Source organism: Scyliorhinus canicula, chromosome 28, assembly GCF_902713615.1.
Source record: "Scyliorhinus canicula chromosome 28, sScyCan1.1, whole genome shotgun sequence".
Taxonomy (NCBI): domain Eukaryota; kingdom Metazoa; phylum Chordata; class Chondrichthyes; order Carcharhiniformes; family Scyliorhinidae; genus Scyliorhinus; species Scyliorhinus canicula.
In genome coordinates this window covers 2,198,076-2,220,598 of record NC_052173.1, presented here as the reverse complement: position 1 = coordinate 2,220,598, position 22,523 = coordinate 2,198,076, and the positions used below count along the sequence as shown (strand labels likewise).

At 50.9% G+C, this 22,523-nt stretch overlaps 1 protein-coding gene across 1 annotated transcript in view; it reads left to right on the top strand.

Moving 5' to 3' along the window:
• The window catches only part of LOC119958192 (glutaminase liver isoform, mitochondrial-like), a 102,852-nt gene that overhangs the window by 24,390 nt on the left and 55,939 nt on the right, over window positions 1-22,523 (top strand). Inside the window, exons 4-8 of the mRNA XM_038786560.1 lie at window positions 4,292-4,421; window positions 4,845-4,924; window positions 7,106-7,269; window positions 9,522-9,580; window positions 20,890-20,922. Of these exons, the coding sequence (XP_038642488.1) occupies window positions 4,292-4,421; window positions 4,845-4,924; window positions 7,106-7,269; window positions 9,522-9,580; window positions 20,890-20,922 (466 nt within the window). The remainder of the gene's footprint in view (window positions 1-4,291; window positions 4,422-4,844; window positions 4,925-7,105; window positions 7,270-9,521; window positions 9,581-20,889; window positions 20,923-22,523) is intronic.

The following is a 22,523-nucleotide window of genomic DNA, read 5'->3' as shown; positions in this document are numbered from 1 at the left end:
CTACCCTGTCTAGTCCTGTTAGAATTTTATAAGTCTCTCTGAGATCCTCCCTCATTCTTCTGAACTCCAGCGAGAACAATCCCAACCTTGTCAATCTCTCCTCCTCTGACAGTCCCGCCATCCCTGGAATCAGTCTGGTAAACCTTCGCTGCACTCCCTCGAGAGCAAGAATATCCTTCCTCAGAGAAGGAGATCAAAACTGCGCACAATACTCCAGGTGTGGCCTCACCAAGGCCCTGTATAATTGCAGCAACACATCCCTGCTCCTATACTCAAAACCTCTCGCAATGAAGGCCAGCATGCCATTAGCCTTCTTTACCGCCTGCTGCACCTGCATGCTTACCTTCAGCGACTAGTGCACAAGGACACCCAGGTTATGTTGCACGTCTCCCTCTCCTAATTTATGGCCATTCAGATAATAGTCGGCCTTCTCGTTTTTGATACCAAAGCCTCATATTTATCCAAATTATACTGCATCTGCTATTCATTTTCCCACTCGCTCAACTTGTCCAAATCACACTGAAGGATCTCTGCATCCTCCTCACAGCTCACCCCCCCCCCCCCCCCCCCCCCCCCAACCTTGTGTCATCTGCAAATTTGGGAATATTACATTTTGTTCCCTCATTTAAATCATGAATATATATTGTGAATAGCTGGGGTCCCAGCACCGATCCCTGTAGTACCCCGCTGGTTACTGCCTGCTAATTTGAAAAAGATCCGTTAATCCCTACACTTTGTTTCCTGTCTGCCAACCAGTTTTCTATCCCTCTCTATACACTACCCCTAATCCCATGCGCTTTAATTTTACACAATACTCTCTTATGTGGGACTTTGTCAAAAGCCTTCTGAAAGTCCAAATATACCACATCCACTGGCTCCCCCTCGTCAACTCTACTCGTTACATCCTCGAAGAATTCTAGTAGATTTGTCCAGCATGATTTCCCCTTCATAAATCCATGCTGACTCTGTCTGATCCTGCCATTGTTTTCTAAGTGCTCCAGTATAAAATCTTTGTTAATGAACTCAAGCATTTTCCCCACTACCGACGTCAGGCTTACTGGTCTATAATTCCCTGTTTTCTCTCTACCTCCCTTTTTAAATAGTGGAGTTACATTAGCCACCCTCCAATCTGCAGGAACTGTTCCAGATTCTATAGAATCCTGAAAGACGGGCACGGTGGCGCAGTGGTTAGCACTGCTGCCTCATGGCGCCGAAGATCCAGGTTCTATCCTGGCCCTGGGTCACTGACCGTGTGGAGTTTGCACATTCTCCCCGTGTCTGTGTGGGTCTCACCCCCACAACCCAAAGATGTGCAGCATAGGTGGATTGGCCACGCTAAATTGCCCCTTAATTGGGATTTTTTTTGTTAAAAAAGAAGCCTGGAAGATGACCACCAATGCATCCACTATTTCTGTAGCCACTTAAAGTACTCTGGGGTGTAGATTATTAAGCAAGATGGCCACCTGGTGGGTTATAACCATGAGAGAAGTCTTTTTTTTAAACAGTTTCATTAATTGTTTATAAAAATTTTGGAGATGGGAAGGCTGTTTCATGAACAGTCAAGATTAATCCAATAGGGTAAGCCTCTAATCCCTTTCCAGTTAGCCTGGAAAGGCACCACATCTGGGAGATGGACAATGGCAGGACCGTGTGTGTGTGTGTTGGTGGGAGGAGGTGAGGGGTGGGGGCAGGAGGTCATGCAATGAACCCTTCAGGGATTCAGCAATGGCAGCACAGTAGCATAGTGGTTAGCACTGTGGCTTCACAGCGCCAGGGTCCCAGGTTCGATTCCCCGCTGGGTCACTGTCTGTGTGGAGTCTGCACATTCTCCCCCTGTGTGCGTGGGTTTCCTCCGGGTGCTCCAGTTTCTTCCCACATGTCAAAGATGTGCAGGTTAGGTGGATTGGCCATGCTAAATTGCCCGTAGGGTCCAAATTGGCCTTAGTGTTGGGTGGGGTTACTGGGTTATGGGCAGGGCCGGCTCAAGGCACCGGCAACTCGGGCAGTCGCCCGGGGCGCCATGTGCTAGGGGGCGCCAGAGACTCGGGTCCCGCGCATGCGCAGTTGGGCCGGTGCCAACCAGCGCATGCGCGGTGGCCGCCCTCCCCCGCGGTCCGCCTCCGCCCCCTCGGTCTGCCCCCCCCCCCCCGGTCCGCCCCCCCCCCCCCGGTCCCCCCCCCCCCCCGCGGGTCCCCCCCCCCCCCCCCCCCGCAGGTCCCCCGCCCCCCCCCCCCGCGGGTCCGCCCCCCCTCGGGTCCCCCGCCCGCCCCGCCTCGACCCCGCCCGCCCCGCCCCCCCCCCCCCCCCGGCCCCACCCTCCGGCCCCCCCCCCCGGCCCCACCCTCCGGCCCCCCCCCCCCTCCGGCCCCCCCCGCCCCACCCTCCGGCCCCCCCCCCCCCCCCCCCCCCAAGGGCGCCGAAGTTCAGCTTGCCCGGGGCGCCAGCAACCCTAGGGCCGGCGCTGGTTATGGGGATAGGGTGGAGGTATGGGCTTGGGTAGGATGCTCTTTCCGGGAGCCGGTGCAGACTCGATGGGCCGAATGGCCTCCTTCTGCACTGTAAATTCTATGAAAATACCCGACCAGAGTTGGTACCCCTACTTGAGCGACAGAACCGCGCACAGCCTGAGACACAAGGTCGGCAAAAAATAATTGCTTTTGCATCTACATAACTGCACAGCACAGCACAGTACAGTACAGGTCCTTTTCAGAAAACAAAGGAATTCAATGTGGCTCACAAAGGAAGTGTTTAAAACTAGATACGTTTGAAAAATGAATGGTTAGAAAAATAATTAACAGGAACAAATCTCAGTTTCAACATGATCCACCCAATAAGTTCCCAGACACTTTAGACTCTCTACAACCACTGCACTCAGGGCCGGCTCAAGGCACCGGCAACTCGGGCAGTCGCCCGGGGCGCCAAGTGCTAGGGGGCGCCAGACTCGGGTCCCGCGCATGCGCAGTTGGGCCGGTGCCAACCAGCGCATGCGCGGTGGCCGCCCTCCCCCGCTGTGGCCGCCCTCCCCCAGGGGGATGGGACAGTTCAGCGCCGACGTTTCAGCGCCTGGACGTTTCAGCGTCAAAAATTTCAGCTGGCCAACGCTCATTCATTCACAGGTCACTTTACAAGCGCAACGAGATTAACAGGGGAGCCAAAAAGCTGCAGTGCAAAGGTGGTGACACAGGTATACTTAGTTATAACACTTAGTTATTTGGCCTTTTTTTGGAGTTTTATTACTGTGTGCTAAGTGGTGTGCAGAACCCAGATACAGAAGCCTCACCCCCAAGGTCTGCTTAAATGTCATGTCTGATGCTTTTAAAATTTGCTTCTCTTTAAACATGGGGATAAAAATCCCATGCTCTTTAAACATAGGGGAGAAAAGCTGAAACTGTCAGTGAGAGTTTTGAAAAACCCTCCGTTGAACTACATGTCATTTGGTGTAGGTTAGAAAACAATTTACCATCTGCTCATGCGGTTTCAATAATCAATAATCAATTATCACTCCCCCCAAGGACTATTATTATGACTGCATCCCGCTCCTTTCACTCTTTTCGTCTCTCTTGAGGGTGTTATTTCTAATCATGGTGCACTCTGTTGGTCGGGTTAGTTTCCCGGGGTCCCCCTGGCTGGGGCTGGCCCCCCCGCGGGTCCGCCCCCCCCCCCCCCGCGGGTCCGCCCCCGCCCCGCGGGTCCGCCCCCGCCCCGCGGGTCCGCCCCTGCCCAGGCCCCGCCCCCCCTCCCAGGTCCCGCCCCCCCTCCCAGGCCTCCCCCCCCTCCCAGGCCCCCCCCCTCCCAGGCCCCGCCCCCCTCCCAGGCCCCGCCCCCCCCCCTCCCCAAGGGCGCCAAAGTTCAGCTTGCCCGGGGCGCCAGCAACCCTAGGGCCGGCGCTGACTGCACTAACCCGAGAGCTGTCATAATCAGCCACTAAATTAATTGACTCAGAAACGCGTTGGGAGTTCCAATTTATTTAAGGCTGCTACTGTTTGTTTTTTGATTTCAACAAGCACAATTTTGATAATTGAGGCAAATGAGTGAGTGAGGTCAGGGCATTATTCGTGACGATCAGTGTCGAGTAGAAGATAGTTATGATTCACAATCACACATTTACATGCGATGAATCAGAACGTTACTGACGTTTGTAGATTTGTAGATTAGTGATAGGGATCTTATTTGTGGGCTGCTTACTATCTTTGGCATTTGACTCTGACTTTGAACTGTGAATAACCCATGTTCCCCACCATCTGGGTCAATGCTGCGTTGAAATCTTTCACCACTTGTCTTTCTGGTTAAGGTTTTTTGGAAGTAACATTGTGCTGCTGACCCAAGCCTTCAGGAAAAAATTTGTCATTCCTGACTTTGAAGTCTTCTCGTCGCATATAAACCGCCTTTATGACAATGCAAGAAAAAGGACCTCTGGTAAGGTGAGTTGTGAAATCGTGGATTTACAGTGTGTTGTGGATGATTGTAAAGTCTCTCGGGGAGAGGAGGCAGATCACTTTGACCAGAATTCTGTCAAACGGTGCCAACATCAACTGGCACCACACTTGGTCCTGACATCAGGTGATTGTCTTACATGGTCAAGTGTGCTGAGTGATGGTGAAGTACCAGACTGCTGCCTCATGGCACTGAGGTCCCAGGTTCGATTCTGGGCCTGGGTCACTGTCCATGTGGCGTTTGCCCATTCTCCACGTGTTTGTGTGGGTTTCGCCCCCACAACCCAAAGATGTGCAGGTTGATGGATTGGCCATGCTAAATTACCCTTAATTGGAAAGAAATTAAGATTTTTAAAATAAGTAAATAATGTCTCCTGTACTCAAGGTTAAAATTAATTGTATCATTCACAGGTTGCCGACTACATCCCACAATTGGCGAAGTTCAGCCCGGACCTGTGGGGAGTCTCTCTGTGTACTGTGGATGGGCAGAGGTAAGCTGTCACTATGTTCAGTCTGACCGTCATCACCCTCCAAACATGACGGTTCGGAGATATCTTGGGTGGGATTCTCTGATCCTGCGCCGGGTCGGTGAATCGCGAAGGGCGGGGGGGGGGCGCGAATCCCGCCACGTCGCTCTGATGCCGGGCCGCTGATTCTCCGGTGCTGATGGCACCGGCGCGGTCGTTCGTGTGCGGTCTTACCCGACGGGACCTCGCCGTTCTGGCTGCAGGGGCTGTCCAGGTGAGGGGGAGGGGGGATCCGACTCAGGGGGGGGGGCTTCCACAGTGGCCAGGACCGCGATCGGGGGTTACTGATCGGCGGGCCGGCTAATTCTGGGAGGGGGCGGAATGTTCCTCCGCGCTGGGCCCCTGTAGGGCTCCGCCATGTCGCCTGGGAGCCGGCGCAGTGACGGCAATCCACGCGCATGTGCGGACCTGGGCCGGCCGTGGCGCGCATGTGCGGACCCACGCCGGCCGTGCTGGCACCTGTATCGGCAGCTGGAGCTGTGTGAAGCGCTCCCACGCCGTGCTTTTCCCCCTGTGCGGCGCACGATCGCTGCTCCTAGTGGCCAGATGACACCATCGTAAAACGCTCTGGCGCTTACGACAGCGTCAACACTTAGCCCCATTTTCGGAGAATCCCGCCCCTTATTCTTAAGTAGCAAATTCTCCTGTTGATTCTCCTTGGGAATGGGAAAAAGCAGGGAGAACTGTCTTCACAGGAGGACATTTTGGCTGAGGGAGAATTACCCATTCAGGCCTACTCAATACCAAAGCCCCAATGGATTGCCTGAGAATATTGTGACCATTACATAGAGAGCTGAATTGTTAATGGTACAGTGCATTAAATCCTCCTGTGCTGCATATGACCACTTTCCATAGCTGTAGTAATCATTGTGCTTTTTAAAATCGTTCCATTCTGTGGGTGTTGCTGGCAAATCCAGCATTTATTTGTCTTTGAAAAGGTGATGGAGTGTCTTCTTCTTGAACCAAAGTGATACGACGCTGTTTAAATTGGATTCTGATTATCAATTAAGCTACACAAAAATACTCACTGAACACAAGCCAATATCTGTGCCAAAATAATTGTACAATGTGTCATTACTGCCACGAGCACCTGGGTGAAACTAAAATTAAAGTCAGACCAGTTTTACTAGTGTTTTTTTTAATAAACAAAACTGAATACATTTTTTTAAAATGTTTTTATTCTCCATTTTTACATTTTCCTTCAAAATTTACACCCCACCCATAGACAGTAAACGGTAACAAATACAGAATCAATCCCCTTAACAATTACAACGATCACATCCTCCCACCACCCCAATAAGAAGTCTTACACCAGGTCAAAGTCCAACATGTTTGTTTCAAACACTAGCTTTCGGAGCACAGCTCCTTCCTCACCTGAGTGTTTGAAAAGCTCGTGTTTGAAACGAACCTGTTGGACTTGAACCTGGTGTTGTCAGACTTCTTACTGTGCTCACCCCAGTCCAACGCCGGCATCTCCACATCATGCCCACCACCCAAACAACGGCCCACCTGTCAATATATGCATCCAATAAAACAAACCCTCCCACGGTGGAAACAAAAAGCAAAGGAGAAACAGAAAAAAGGAGTCCGGGACCGCCCATGGTCACCATAGAGTCCCCCACCCTCACCCTCCTCCCCCCCCCCCCACCCCCACCCCCACCCCCACCCCACGCCGTCCAGCCTCTGAAAGAGTACCGTACGTGATACCCAAGAGTTATCGCAGCTATCTCGCTGCGATCTATTGAAAGTCATCCCTCGAGCCAAAAAAAAAAGGCAGAGATAGATAAATAGATAGATGTCGCGAGGAATTAAGGGCTACGGGGAGAATGCTGGTAGGTGGAGTTGAAATGCCCATCAGCCATGATTGAATGGCGGAGTGGACTCGATGGGCCGAATGGCCTTACTTCCACTCCTATGTCTTATGGTCTTATGGTCTTAGTTGTCACCGCCCCCCCCCCCCCCCCGAACTCCTCCCGCCCACTGCCTCTTGTAAAACTCCTCCCCCCCCCCAACCTCGGTTCCTTTCCCCCCAACTTTCCACCCCTGGCTAGACCCCTCGGACCCTGTTCCGATAGCCGTGACAAAACTGAATACGTGATGTGGTTATCTAAAGTTGGACATTTTTCTTTGTCGCTCTCTCTACAGACACTCAGTTGGCGACACTAAAATCCCCTTCTGTTTACAATCCTGCATAAAGCCGCTGGAGTATGCCATTGCAATCAATGAGTTCAGCACCGACTACGTTCACCAGTATGTGGGCAAAGAGCCCAGTGGACTGCGGTTCAATAAGGTGTTTTTGAACGAGGAAGGTGAGTATCGTAGCAACATGCAAGTGTTCCAGTCTGGACCCAATTGATGAACCCAGGGAACCAGGGAATTAGGCTCCCCTTGGCAACAGAATACACAAAGGAGATGTATCTCACCTGCTGCATAAACTGTTGCTATAGGGTTTTCATTGCAGTGGGATAATAGAACTAATCGTACATCTGTCATCAACAAAAACGAAATAAAAGAATCACAAAGTGCTGTAGTTTGAGCATTATAGAATGAAAAGAATCAGGAAGTACAGGGCAGAGAATTCTCAAAGGGCCACATGATATCTGTTTTCTTGCATGCAATGCAAGCAAGGCAATACCCACTGATAGACAGAGCTCCAGCTGGACTGATAGTGTCACCAGCTGCCTTTGTTGAGCGGAAGTTCCCAAATAGGGAAAATGGTCCACATTTTCCACGTTCTCGCCATTGGGCTTAATCACCAGGGAGTTGGGTGGGGAGGAGATGTTCAGCATTGGCAGCTGATTGGAAGGGGAGCTTTAGATTTGCGGGTGTTTAGTGAAATGCCCATTTTATTACGTGCTTATGAGAAGGAGTCGACAATAATCTGGGGCGAGGGCGGCACGGTGGCGCAGTGGGTTAGCACTGCTGCCTCACGGCGCTGAGGTCCCAGGTTCGATCCCGGCTCTGGGTCACTGTCCGTGTGGAGTTTACGCATTCTCCCCGTGTCTGCGTGGGTTTCACCCCCACAACCCAAAGATGTGCAGGGTAGGTGGATTGGACACGCTAAATTGCCCCTTAATTAGAACATAGAACATAGAACAGTACAGCACAGAACAGGCCCTTCGGCCCTCGATGTTGTGCCGAGCCATGATCACCCTACTCAATCCCACATATCCACCCTATACCCGTAACCCAACAACCCCCCCCCCCCCAACCTTACTTTTATTAGGACACTACGGGCAATTTAGCATGGCCAATCCACCTAACCCGCACATCTTTGGACTGTGGGAGGAAACCGGAGCACCCGGAGGAAACCCACGCACACAGGGGGAGGACGTGCAGACTCCACACAGACAGTGACCCAGCCGGGAATCGAACCTGGGACCCTGGAGCTGTGAAGCATTTATGCTAACCACCATGCTACCGTGCTGCCCCATAAATTACTAACCATGCCAATTTGAACATTTACTGGTAAACTTCTACAGTAATCCTGGTTTCCTCACCTTTGCAACATTACATAGAATTTTTTTTTTTGGGAAAATTTATTGGGAAAAATAAATTGGGTACTCTACTACCCCCCCCCCCCCCCCCCCCCCCCCCCCAATCTTCAAGCCCACCTACCCTGCATGTCACAGAGTCTAAAGACCATGCATTGGACTTAACAGTGGTCTCAGAATGCATCGAACCAGACTGGACCCAAGTCATCTTCAAATCCAGGGGACTGCATTAGAAAAAGAGATGCTGTTGTTACTTAAAAGGGCCTGTCACATCCAGATAAACACATTTTATAGCCATTGAGTAATTGTGCAAATAGAGCTTTACTTCAGCAGCTTTAGTGTTTGGTGGAGGATATATGCACATTGGATTGGATTTGTTTATTGTCACATGTGCCAAGGTAAAGTGAAAAGTATTTTTCTGCGAGCAGCTCAACAGATCATTAAGTACCTGGGAAGAAAAGGAATAAAAGAAAATACATAATAGGGCAACACAAGGTATACAATGTAACTACATAAACACCGGCATCGGATGAAGCAGACAGGGTGTAGTGTTAATGAGGTCCGTCCATAACAGGGTCATTTAGGAGTCTGGTGACAGTGGGGAAGAAGCTGTGTTTGAGTCTGTTCGTGCGTGTTCTCAGACTTCTGTACCTCCTGCCCGATGGAAGAAGTTGGAAGAGTGAGTAAGCCGGGTGGGAGGGATCCTTGATTATGCTGCCCGCTTTCCCCCGGCAGCGGGAGGTGTAGATGGAGTCAATGGATGGGAGGCAGGTTCGTGTGATGGACTGGGCTGTGTTCCCGACTCTCTGAAGTTCCTTGCAGTTGACAAAGGAGAAGTAAAGGGGCGGAATGTTATGGCTCCTCCCACAGGCGGGATCTTCCCGTACGTTTTGAACCACTCGCTGCATTTTCCGTCCCAGTCTCCACTGCAACAGGCCCAGAAAATCCTGCCAGACATCAAGTACAGTTTAAGAAAAACAAACGTCGTTCAATTTCAATTCATTTCAAATTTCACAACTTCAGAATCACTTCATACTGCTAATCTAAATGTTTTGTTTTCTCTTCAGACAAACCCCACAATCCCATGGTAAATGCAGGGGCAATTGTTGTTACCTCACTTATCAAGGTAAGATAGCACGACAACTGGGACAGAGATTGATGAACCAGGTTATAGTAGGCCTCAGGCACAGCTACTGCGCTAATAGGCCAGGACCTGGACAGCAATTTTACCCCTACTATAGACACAATAAAACTATCTTCAAAGGTGCTGTCACAATATTGTTTACATTACATTTTAATTGCTTTGAGATGTGACCCTAGAAGGTTCTCGCGAGGTTTGTGACACTTGGAACGCCTCGTGAGATCGAAGGAGATTTTGCAAACCGTCACGATCTGGATTGCGGCCTTGCTGGGTGAGATCCAGATTAACGTATTTAAATGAGCCGTTCGGCTCGCTTAACTATGGCTGATGATTCTCCCGGGGCCTGGGAACTAACACCTGGGAGACCTCGCCATGGCAACGTTTAGTACTGGTCCACACAAACGTTGACCAGACGTAAAGGCACCTGGAGGGGGGGGGGGGGGGGGGGGAGTCTCAGGCCATTGGAGGCACCCCCGGGTGGTCAGGCTCTGGGAAGGGTGGTACCCTGGCACTCCGGTTGGCATCGGGGCACCTTGGCACTGCCACCTGGACCCCCTGGCAGTGCCACCCTGGCACTGCCAGGCTGATGGGGGCACTGCCAGGGTGCCAGGCTGCAGTGCCAAGGTACCCGGGTTCCAGCGATCGGGTCCAGGGTGTCCTTCCCTTAAGAGGTGGGGTGAGGGGTGCTCAAGGACCCCCTATGAGGTAAATTGGGGCAGTGGAGGCATCTGGAGGCCGCGGTGGGGTGTCCGAGGGGGCCGAGAGATGGGGGCGCTCTGAGGATAGAATCCTGTTTGATAACGGATCGTTCCCGGCACTGCGGCACTGTTTTTTTTGCATGTTCTATCAACCCAAAGTATAGGGAAAATGGTTTGTTGCATTAAAATACAAACTTTTGTCCAGTTTACATTTTATCAATCTCTGGGCAGTCAAGATAACCACCGTAGCCTCTCCAATGAAGGGACAGCGAGTGGTACTATGGGGTTGGCATCCTGTGAGCTGGGTTGCATGATTCCTCCTCACACATGCTCCGAAAAGCAATACAGCTGCTGCTGAGAATTTGCAGAGTTAACGCTCGTGTTAACACACGAGAGGGGCCATATTGTTGGAGAGGACAGCGTGAAGCAGACAGATAAGCTTGAGGAGATACTTGTCAGGAAGGAAGATGTGTTGCGCGTTTTGAAAAACTTGAGGATAGACAAGTCCCCCGGGCCTGACGGGATATATCCAAGGATTCTATGGGAAGCAAGAAATGAAATTGCAGAGCCGTTGGCAATGATCTTTTCATCCTCGCTGTCAACAGGGGTGGTACCAGAGGATTGGAGAGTGGCGAATGTCGTGCCCCTGTTCAAAAAAAGGGAATAGGGATAACCCTGGGAATTACAGGCCAGTTAGTCTTACTTCGGTGGTAGGCAAAGTAATGGAAAGGGTACTGAGGGATAGGATTTCTGAGCATCTGGAAAGGCATTGCTCGATTAGGGATAGTCAGCACGGATTTGTGAGGGGTAGGTCTTGCCTTACAAGTCTTATTGAATTCTTTGAGGAGGTGACCAAGCATGTGGATGAAGGTAAAGCAGTGGATGTAGTGTACATGGATTTTAGTAAGGCATTTGATAAGGTTCCCCATGGTAGGCTTATGCAGAAAGTAAGGAGGCATGGGATAGTGGGAAATTTGGCCAGTTGGATAACAAACTGGCTAACCGATAGAAGACAGAGAGTGGTGGTGGATGGCAAATATTCAGCCTGGAGCCCAGTTATCAGTGGCGTACCGCAGGGATCAGTTCTGGGTCCTCTGCTGTTTGTGATTTTCATTAACGACTTGGATGAGGGAGTTGAAGGGTGGGTCAGTAAATTTGCAGATGATACGAAGATTGGTGGAGTTGTGGATAGTGAGGAGGGCTGTTGACCGCTTCAAAGAGACATAGATAGAATGCAGAGCTGGGCTGAGAAGTGGCAGATGGAGTTTAACCCTGACAAGTGTGAGGTTGTCCATTTTGGAAGGACAAATCTGAATGTGGAATACAGGGTTAATGGTAGGGTTCTTGGCAATGTGGAGGAGCAGAGAGATCTTGGGGTCTATGTTCATAGTTCTTTGAAAGTTGCCACTCAAGTGGATAGAGTTGTGAAGAAGGCCTATGGTGTGCTAGCGTTCATTAGCAGAGGGATTGAATTTAAGAGCCGTGAGGTGATGATGCAGCTGTACAAAACCTTGGTCAGGCCACATTTGGAGTACTGTGTGCAGTTCTGGTCACCTCATTTTAGGAAGGATGTGGAAGCTTTGGAAAAGGTGCAAAGGAGATTTACCAGGATGTTGCCTGGAATGGAGAGTAGGTCATACGAGGAAAGGTTGAGGGTGCTAGACCTTTTCTCATTAGAACGGAGAAGGATGAGGGGCGACTTGATAGAGGTTTATAAGATGATCAGGGGAATAGATAGAGTAGACAGTCAGAGACTTTTTCCCCGGGTGGAACAAACCATTACAAGGGGACATAAATTTAAGATAAATGGTGGAAGATATAGAGGGGATGTCAGAGGTAGGTTCTTTACCCAGAGAGTAGTGGGGGCATGGAATGCACTGCCTGTGGTAGTAGTTGAGTCGGAAAAGTTAGGGACCTTTAAACGGCTATTGGATAGGTACATGCATTAGGGTAGAATAATGGAGTGTAGGTTAACTTCTTAAGAGCAGCACGGTAGCATTGTGGATAGCACAATTGCTTCACAGCTCCAGGTTCCCAGGTTCGATTCCGACTTTGGTCACTGTCTGTGTGGAGTCTGCACGTCCTCCCCCTGTGTGCGTGGGTTTCCTCCGGGTGCTCCGGTTTCCTCCCACAGTCCAAAGATGTGCAGGTTGGGTGGCTTGGCCATGAAAAATTGTCCAAAATTCTATGATTAACCTAGGACAAAAGTTCGGCGCAACATCGTGGGCCGAAGGGCCTGTTCTGTGCTGTATTTCTCTATATATCTATATCTATATCTACATCACTGACGCTCTCGAACGTCTCACTGTCCCTGGGCTGGGAAATCATTCACGATTTCTGCCCCCCGGTTAATCCCCTCTCCATTCTCACTCGCAACAACTGTGCAGAGCGGAGTTTAGCTAAATCAGCAGAAGCTGCATTTTAAACTAGGACCTTCCTGCTCGTTAAATAGATCAAAAATCTAAAGATAATGGGCGCGATTCTCCGACCCCCACGCCGGGTGGGAGAATCGCGGGAGTGCCGGGCAATTCCCGCCATGCCGCCCTGGCACCCCAGCGATTCTCCCACCCCCCCAAAATGGCGTGCCGCGTTTCACGACAGGCCGCTTGGAGAATCGCCGCTCGCCGTTTGTAGCAGGCGAGCGGCGATTCTCCGGCCCAGATGGGCCGTGCGGCCTGCCCAATCCGACGGGTTCACGCCGGCGCCAACCACACCTGGTCGCTGCCGGCGTGAATAGTGCGCGAACGCTGCGTGTGGGGCCTGTGAGGGGGGGGGGAGGATCGAGCACCAGGGGGGTGCTCAGTAGGGGTCTGGCCCGCGATCGGCGTCTCTAAAGGACGCGCTCTTTTCCTCCGCCACCCCGCAAAATCAATCCTCCATGTCTTGCGGGGCACCCGCGGGGAGGACGGCAACCGCGCATGCGCGGATGACGTCATTTAAGCGCCGCCGGCCGCGTCATTTACGCGGCGCCGCTTTGATGTGGCGCCGCTCCTATCCCCCTGGGGGGGGGGAGAATAGGGGGCGAGGAGCGGCCTCCTCATCTCCCGTTGGGAGAATTAGAACAGAGAACATGTTTCGCCCCATCAGTGGGAGGAACTGTGAGAAATGTGCTCATTTTTCCCTTTTTCCTGCGGCTTTTGTCAATCTCTATTTTAAACAAACCTCAACAAAACTGTGGAGTCAGACTGTTTTCCATTTAGACAGAGGGACAAGTGCACACGTTAGAGAAGGGTAAATACATTCAGTAGGGTGCTGACACAACTGCCATTTAGCCAGAATATAACACCTCGCAATCGACATTGCACAATTCCTATAAAAACACAAAGCTTTTTCTTTACTGCTAGCCCTCGGCTGCACATCCCCATCACCACGCCAATCTTTAATTTCCAAAGCTCATTTGTATTTCATTTCACACTGGCTGGGCAATGTTAAACACATTACAGCCGTGCTTGAGTAAAACCCAATTCCTGTTTTACATCCCGTTACGGCCCTTTAATTCAGGGTCAATTGTTCAGTTCGATACCATGATATATTGTGCAACTGTTCAGGGACTGGATTTGGGTTGGTCCTGGTGCTGTGGGGAGGTGGTCACATAATAAACAAATTCCTCAATCGAGATACTCGGTTGCAAGCTCTTTTCCTGACAGACTTGGTGGCTCTTAAATGTGGCTCAAAACTGGGAGAGCTGTCGCACAGTCTGACATCGTCACACACAGGGACCGGGATTCTTCAAAATGGCGGCTAAGTGTTGACGCCGGCGTAAACATCGGAGTGTTTCACGCCGGCGTCAATGGGCATCTTGGCCCAGCGATTCTGTGGCCCAAGGGGGACCAGCACGGCGCCAGAGTGCTCCACGCAGCTCCCGCTGCCGATACGTGGCCCTGCACTTCCGGCCGCGGGTCCGCGCATGCACGCGGCGGCCGCTTCAGCCACCGCAACCGGGACGCCAAACTCCCGCTGGGTGGAACCATACGTGAACCACACCGGCAGGAACTCGGCCGGTCGACCGCAGAGAATCGCCGCGATGGCTCATTCAACGGCTCCCGAACGGCGCTGTGTCGACCGCTGGGTCACCGGAGGTTCGCACCCCCCTGCGTCGGACCCGATCGCGGGTCTGACGCTCCATTCTCCGCCCCCGCGCCCAGCGCGATTTCAGCTCAGAGAATCCCGGCTAATGAATCATACTTGACCTATCACGTCCCAGATAACACCATCACCATTCCTGGATATGTTCTGACCCAGCAGAGGGGGCAGCACAGTGGGATACAGTCAGGAGAGTGTTGCCCCAACATCGACTCAGGCCCCCATGATGTCTCACGGCATCAGGAAAGCAAGAAGATTTTCTGCTGACTACCACATATTCCATCCCCCCCCCCCCACCACATTGAGCACCACTGGGGAAGCACTGTGGGTGGGAACAGTGCAGAATGTACTTTGTTTGGGGAACTTCATGTCCATCACCAAGAATGATTCAGTAGCTCCACCACTGAGCGAGATAGCGGAGTCCTAAAGCACATCGCTGCTCGACTAGGTCTGGTGCTGAGGGAATCAACAAGAGGGAAAAATTATTATTATTATATTATATTATTGTTGTATTATTTTTACAAGTCTTATTGTCACGAGTAGGCTTCAATGAAGTCACATTCCGGCGCCTGTTCGGTACGGGAATTGAACCTGTGCTGCTGCCTTGTTTAGCCCACTGTGCTAAACCAGCCCATAAAAAACATACTTGACCTCATCCTCACCAACCTGCCTGCCAGAGTGGCATTGGTCCGTAGGAGTGACCTCTGCACATTCCTTGTGGAGATGAAGTCCCATCTTCACATCGAGAAGTGTTTTTCAAACCTTTTTCCCCCCCCAGGACCCACTTTTGCCAACCCACCAACCTTTGCGACCCACGCCGGCCAACCTTTGCGACCCACGCCGGCCAACCTTCGCGACCCATGCCGGCCGACCTCTGCAACACACGCCACGTTTACTTACCTTTAATGCGAAAGGGGAGCCTGCTTGGTCCTCATGATCTCACACCAATCGGGTTCACAGGAGGACAGGGCAATGCACATCTCAGGGGCAGACTTCAGCCAGTTCCATTGTGTTGTCTTCATCTTTGTGAGAACAGAATATCCAACCTTGCACATGTAGGTCATCATGAAGGGCAATAGCAACAAAATGCTTGTTTTACTCAGCAGTGGATACTCCTGGGAGATGCTACTCCAGAATGCTGACAGCCTCATGGGTTTTAGGGATGTTTTAACAGTGCTGTCACAGATCCGGAACAACAATGCAGGCTTTAAGTTCAGTTCTAAGTTACTAACTGACTCTGGGGTCTCAAGCTCAGAAGGAATTTTTCACCTACCACTTGTCTTTCAAAATCTGAAACTTCTCTAATTTGCCAGTACTTCCCTGCATATAACACACATGGGCTTTGCATCCTTATTTGCATTGGCACAATTGACAAAACCATGCCTTCAAGAATTTTTTTTTAATACTGCTTCGTTCCCGAGTTAAGTTTCTTCTTTGTGGGCTGTTAACCAGAGGCCCTGGAGCTCTGTACAGAGCTGACACTAGCACTGCTCTGTCCTGCTACAGACTCTCCTGAGCAGCTCTCTCCAGCAGATTCTGTTGTGCGATTCTGTCCAGTCGGTACACTGCCCATTTGAGTCTCTGGCTGTCTCTTGATCCATCTTCACAGTCCTCTTGCCAGCAGCTGGAAAATGGAAGCAACCTCACTCCGTGATTTGGCGCCAAGAGCATGTACAAGGCACTTGACGTCAAGTGTACGTGCAGAGCATGTAACCTGCTCTCTGCTGCCCCTTCTGGCCATTTGAAAGGCAGCAAGGCTGCCATTCTCAATGTAAAAGCCGGAAGCAGCCGTTGGGCGCTTCTCCCGCGATCGGGGCCAGCATGGGAACGGCGCAATCGATCACTCCGCCACCCTCCCGATACTCGCGGGTCACGACCTGCACTTTGAAAAACCCTGTCATAGAGGATACCCTCCATTGTATTGTGTGGCATTACCGAAATGGGATAGATTTCAAACAGATCGGACAATTCAAGACTGGACAACCACGAGACACTGTGGGCCATCGGCAGCAGCAGAATTGTATTGGACCACAATCTGTAACCTCAGGGCCTAGAATATCCCCCACTCTATCATTACTACCCAGCCAGGGGTTCAATCCTGGTTCAATGAAGAGTGCAGGAGAGTCAGGAGCAACATCAGGCATACCTAAAAATGAGATGTCAACCTTGTGAAACTGCAACACAGGACTACTTGTGTGCCAAACAGCAGAAGTGAAAGAATCCTACAAATGGCCCATCTAGTCTGCACTGACTCTACAAAAGAGCAGCCTACCTGGGCCCACACCCCCATCCTGTCCCCGTAATCCCACCTATCCTTTTGGGCACTAAGGGGCACTTTTATCATGGCCAATCCAACTAACCCGCACAGCTTTGGACTGTGGGAGGAAACCGGAGCACCCGGAGGAAGCCCACGCAGACACGGGGAGAACTCCACACAGTCACCAGAGGTCGGAATTGAACCCGGGTCCCTGGAGCTGTGAGGCAGCAGTGCTAACCACTGTGCCACTGTACCACCCTCAGAGCTAAGACAGAGCTCAGCAATTCTACACCCAATGGTCAGATCTAAGCTCTGCAGTCTTGCCACATCCAGCCGTGAATGGTGGTGGACGATTAAATAACTCACCGGAGGAGGAAGCTCCACAAATATCCCCATCCTCGATGATGGAGGAGCCCAGCCCGCGTGCAAAAGACAAGGCTGAGGCATTAGCAACAATCTTTAGCCGGAAGTGCTGAGTGGATGATCCATCTCGGTCTCCTCCGGAGGTCCCCAGCATCACAGATGTCAATCTTCAGCCAATACGGTTCACTCCACGTGATATCAAGAAACGGCTGAAGGCCCCGGATACTACAAAAGCTATGGACCCTGACAATATTCCGGCAATAGTACTGAAGGCATGCTCCAGAACTTGCCGCACCCCTAACCAAGCTGTTCCAGTACAGCTACAACACTGACATCTACCCGGCAATGAGGAAAATTGCCCAGGTGTGTCCTGTACACAAGAAACAGGACAAATCCAACCCAGCCAATTACCGCCCTATCAGTCTACTCTCCATCAGCAAAGTGATGAAGGACTCATCAGCAGTGCTATCAAGCGGCACTTACTCAGCAATAACCTGCTCACGGACACTCAGTTTGGGTTCAGCCAGGGTCACTCAGCTCCTGACCTCATTACAGCCTTGGTTCAAACATGGACAACAGAGCTGAATGCCAGAGGTGAGGTGAGAGTGACTGCCCCTGATATCAAGAACAAAGAACAAAGAAAATTACAGCACAGGAACAGGCCCTTCGGCCCTCCCAGCCTGCGCCGATCCAGATCCTTTATCTAAACCTGTCTCCTATTTTCCAAGGTCTACTTCCCTCTGTTCCCCGTCCGTTCATATATCTGTCCAGATGCATCTTAAATGATGCTATCGTGCCCGCCTCTACCACCTCCGCTGGCAAAGCGTTCCAGGCACCCACCACCCTCTGCGTAAAAAACTTTCCACGCAAATCTCCCTTAAACTTTCCCCCTCTCACCTTGAAATCGTGACCCCTTGTAATTGACACCCCCACTCTTGGAAAAAGCTTGTTGCTATCCACCCTGTCCATACCTCTCATAATTTTGTAGACCTCAATCAGGTCCCCCCTCAACCTCCATCTTTCCAATGAAAACAATCCTAATCTACTCAACCTTTCTTCATAGCTAGCACCCTCCATACCAGGCAACATCCTGGTGAACCTCCTCTGCACCCTCTCTAAAGCATCCACATCCTTCTGGTAATGTGGCGACCAGAACTGCACGCAGTATTCCAAATGTGGCCTAACCAAAGTCCTATACAACTGTAACATGACCTGCCGACTCTTGTAGTCAATACCCCGTCCGATGAAGGCAAGCATGCTGTATGCCTTCTTGACCACTCTATCGACCTGCGTTGCCACCTTTAGGGTACAATGGACCTGAACTCCCAGATCTCTCTGTGCATCCATTTTCCCCAAGACCCTTCCATTGACCATATAGTCCGCTCTTGAATTGGATCTTCCAAAATGCATCACCTCGCATTTGCCTGGATTGAACTCCATCTGCCATTTCTCTGCCTAACTCTCCAATCTATCTATATTTTGCTGTATTCTCTGATAGTCCTCCTCGCTATCTGCAACTCCACCAATCTTAGTATCATCTGCAAACTTGCTAATCAGACCACCTATACCTTCCTCCAGGTCATTTATGTATATCACAAACAACAGTGGTCCGAGCACGGATCCCTGTGGAACACCACTAGTCACCCTTCTCCATTTTGAGACACTCCCTTCCACCACTACTCTCTGTCTCCTGTTGCCCAGCCAGTTCTTTATCCATCTAGCTAGTACACCCTGAACCCCATACGACTTCACTATTTCCATCAACCTGCCATGGGAAACCTTATCAAACGCCTTACTAAAGTCCATGTATATGACATCTACAGCCCTTCCCTCATCAATTAACTTTGTCACTTCCTCAAAGAATTCTATTAGGTTTGTAAGACATGACCTTCCCTGCACAAAGCCATGCTGCCTATCACTGAGAAGTCTATTTTCTTCCAAATGTGAATAGATCCTATCCCTCAGTATCAAGGCAGCATTTGACCGAGTGTGGCATCAAGGAGCCCGAGCTAAACTGGAGTCAATGGGAATCAGGGGGGGGGGGGAACTCTCCGCTGGCTGGAGCCATACCCGGCACAAAGGAAGATGGTTGTGGTGGTTGGAGGTCAATCATCTCAGCTCCAGGACATCACTGCAGGAGTTCCTCAGGGTAGTGTCCTGGGCCCAATCATCTTCAGCTGCTTCATCAATGACCTCCCTTCCATCATAAGGTTAGAAGTGGTGTTGTTTGCAGATGACTGAACACTGTTCAGAATCATTTGCGACTCCTCAGACAATGAAGCAGTCCGTGTCCAAATGCAGCAAGACCTGGACAATATCCAGGTTTGGGCTGACAAGTGGCAAGTTACATTTCATGCTACACAAGTGCCAGGCAATGACCATCTCCAACAAGAGAGGATCTAACCATCACCCCATGACATTCAATGGCATTCCCATCGCTGAATCCCCCACAGCAACATCCTGGGGGTTACCATTGATCAGAAACTGTACTGGACCCAGCCACATTAATACTGTGGCTACAAAAGCAGGTGAGACTGAGAATCCTGCAGCGAGTAACTCACCTCCTGACTCCCCAAAGCCTGTCCACCATCTACAAGAACACAAGTCAGGAGTGTGATGGAATCCTCTCCACTTGCCTGGATGAGAGCAGCTCCAACAACACTCAAGAAGCGCGACACCATCCAGGACAAAAGCAGTTTGCTTGATTGGCACCCCTTCCATAAACATTCACTCCCTCCACCACCGACACACAGCGGCAGCCGTGTGTACCATCTACAAGATGCACTGCAGGAACTCACCAAGGCTCCTTAGCACCTTGCAAACCCATGACCATTACCACCTAGAGGGACAAGAGCAGAAGATTCCTGGGAACCCCACTACCTGGAGGTTCCCCTTCAAGACACACGGCAAGTGTTGACGCTGGCATCAAAACTGGCGCGAGCAACGCCGGCGTCAATGGGCCTCCAGGCCCAGGCATTGGGGGCTAGAACGCCGCCTGAGTGCTGTGCGCTGCTCCGGTGCCAAAAGCCGGCCTTACACAGCCGGCACGGGTCCGCGCATGCGCACCACGACCGTCTCCGCACCGGCGCATGTGCGTGGTTGCCGTCTCTGCGCCGGCGCGGAGCAACATGTTGGCAACCGAACAGCGGGCCCATGCGGCAGGAGGTAGGCCCCCTCCAGATCGTGGTCGCCCGCAGATCGGAAGCCCCGATCCCCCCCCACCATGACGTCCACATCGGCCACAGGTCCGGGCTCCGGCCGGTTGGTACCTGGTCTGAACCACGCCGGCGGGACTTGGCGGGAGTTCGCCCGTCGCGGGTGGAGAATCGCCGTGGGGGCTTATTTCAGCAGCGACGACTGCGCGGGCGCGATTGCCGCCGATTCTCCGGTCGCTGGATCAGATGTTAAACCACAACACTGTCTGCTCTGTTGTCTCCGATGTATGTGAAAGATCCCACAGCCTGGAGAAGCAGGAGTGTTTCCCCGGGAGTTGGGCCAGTATTTATACCTCAACCAACAGCTAAAAACAGATGATCTCGTCATTAACAGATTGCTGTTTCTCAGAACTTGCCGTGCCCATAATTTGCTGCTGCGTTTCCGACATTACATCAGAGATCACATTTCAAAGTACATTTCAAATTGGCCGCAAAATGCTTTAGGATGTCCCACGGCTCTGAAATTCAAGTTCTTCCCTTTTTTAGCTGCATCATTTCTAATTTCTCTATCGATCTTCTATTCTCCAGAGTGTACATCTCTCTCTCTCTCAGCCTGTCTGCGGTGTCCCAGCCACAGGAATAACCTGCAGCAAGATCGCTGCCACGCTGTCTTTTCATGAACAAAGTACCCTGTGAAATATTGCGAGTCCTAATCCTCATTTCCTCTTGTATTTGCAGCCTGGAGCAAACAAAGCCGAGAAGTTTGACTGTGTAAGTACTTTGCAAACAGCAGGACAGGAACAACATCAGCGGATTTACCTTGTGGCTCCTAGATCTGACAGGCCACGTACTAACATCTGCTCATGTGATTGGACATGCAGAGAATCAAATGTCAAACCCCAAAATATGCATGTGTGATTCGACACTTTCAAATTTAAAAGAGTTGGGCCATTGGGTTGGCAAAAAGGGAATTTCTGGCATACATTCAGCACTTGCCATATCATATGAACGTACGAATTAGGAGCAAGAGTAGGCCACTCAGCCCCTCGAGCCTGCTCTGCTGTTCAATAAGATTGTGACTGATCTAATTGTGATTGAGAGTTCCGAAGACTCGCCACTCTCTGACAGAAAGAAATGTTTCTCTGTGTCTGAAATGGGTGGCCCCCTAGTTCTAGATTCTCCAACAAGAGGAAACATCCTCTCCACATGCACCTGTCAACACCCCTAGGAGCTTGTATCTTTCAATCGTCGCCTCTCACTCTTCGAAACCCAGCGGATGCAAGTCTAGCCTCTCCAAACTGTCCTCATAAGACAACCCACCCATTCCTGGTATTAGTCTAATTTTATATTATTTTCTATTCTTCTCTGAACTACTTCCAATGCAGCAGGGTAGCATGGTGGTTAGCATCAATGCTTCACAGCTCCAGGGTCCCAGGTTCGATTCCCGGCTGGGTCACTGTCTGTGCGGAGTCTGCACGTCCTCCCCCTGTGTGCGTGGGTTTCCTCCGGGTGCTCCGGTTTCCTCCCACAGTCCAAAGATGTGCGGGTTAGGTGGATTGGCCAGGCTAAATTGCCCTTTGTGTCCTAAAAAATAATGTTAATGGGGGTTGTTGGGTTGCGGGTATAGGGTGGATACGTGGGCTTGAGTAGGGTGATCATTGCTCGGCACAACATTGAGGGCCGAAGGGCCTGTTCTGTGCTGTACTGTTCTAATTCTAATTTCGGTCTTACCTTAAATAAGGACACCGATACTGTACACCGTACTCCAGATGTGGTTTCACCAATGCCCTGTATAACTGAAGCATAACCTTTGTAATGAATTCCCTTCACAATAAACAATCACATTCTATTAGCTTCCCTAATTACTTGCTGGACTTGCAGACTAAACCTTCTTGTGATTCATGCACTAGGACACCCAGATCCCTCTGCACCTCAAGAGCTCTACAATCTCTCACCATTTAGATAACAAGTTTTTTTTTAATCCTTCCTGCCAAAGTGGACAATTTCTCACTTTTGCCAGATCTTTCCCCACTCACTTCACCTTTCCATATCCCTTTGTGGCCTCCTTATGCCCTCCTCCCAATTTACTTTCCTCCCTATCTTTGTGTCATCAGCACATTTAGCAACTGCACCTTCAGTCCCTTCACCCAAGTCATTGATCAAAATGGTAAAAGGTCGAGGCCCCTGATCACTATTTCAACGCACTCATTACATCTTACCAACCAGAAAATTAGCTAGCCAATCTTCTCACTATGCCAATATGTTACCCCCACACACCATGAGCTTTTATTTTCCACAATAACTGGGCTAAATCGCTGGCTTTGAAAGCAGACCAAGCAGGCCAGCAGCACGGTTCAATTCCCGTACCAGCC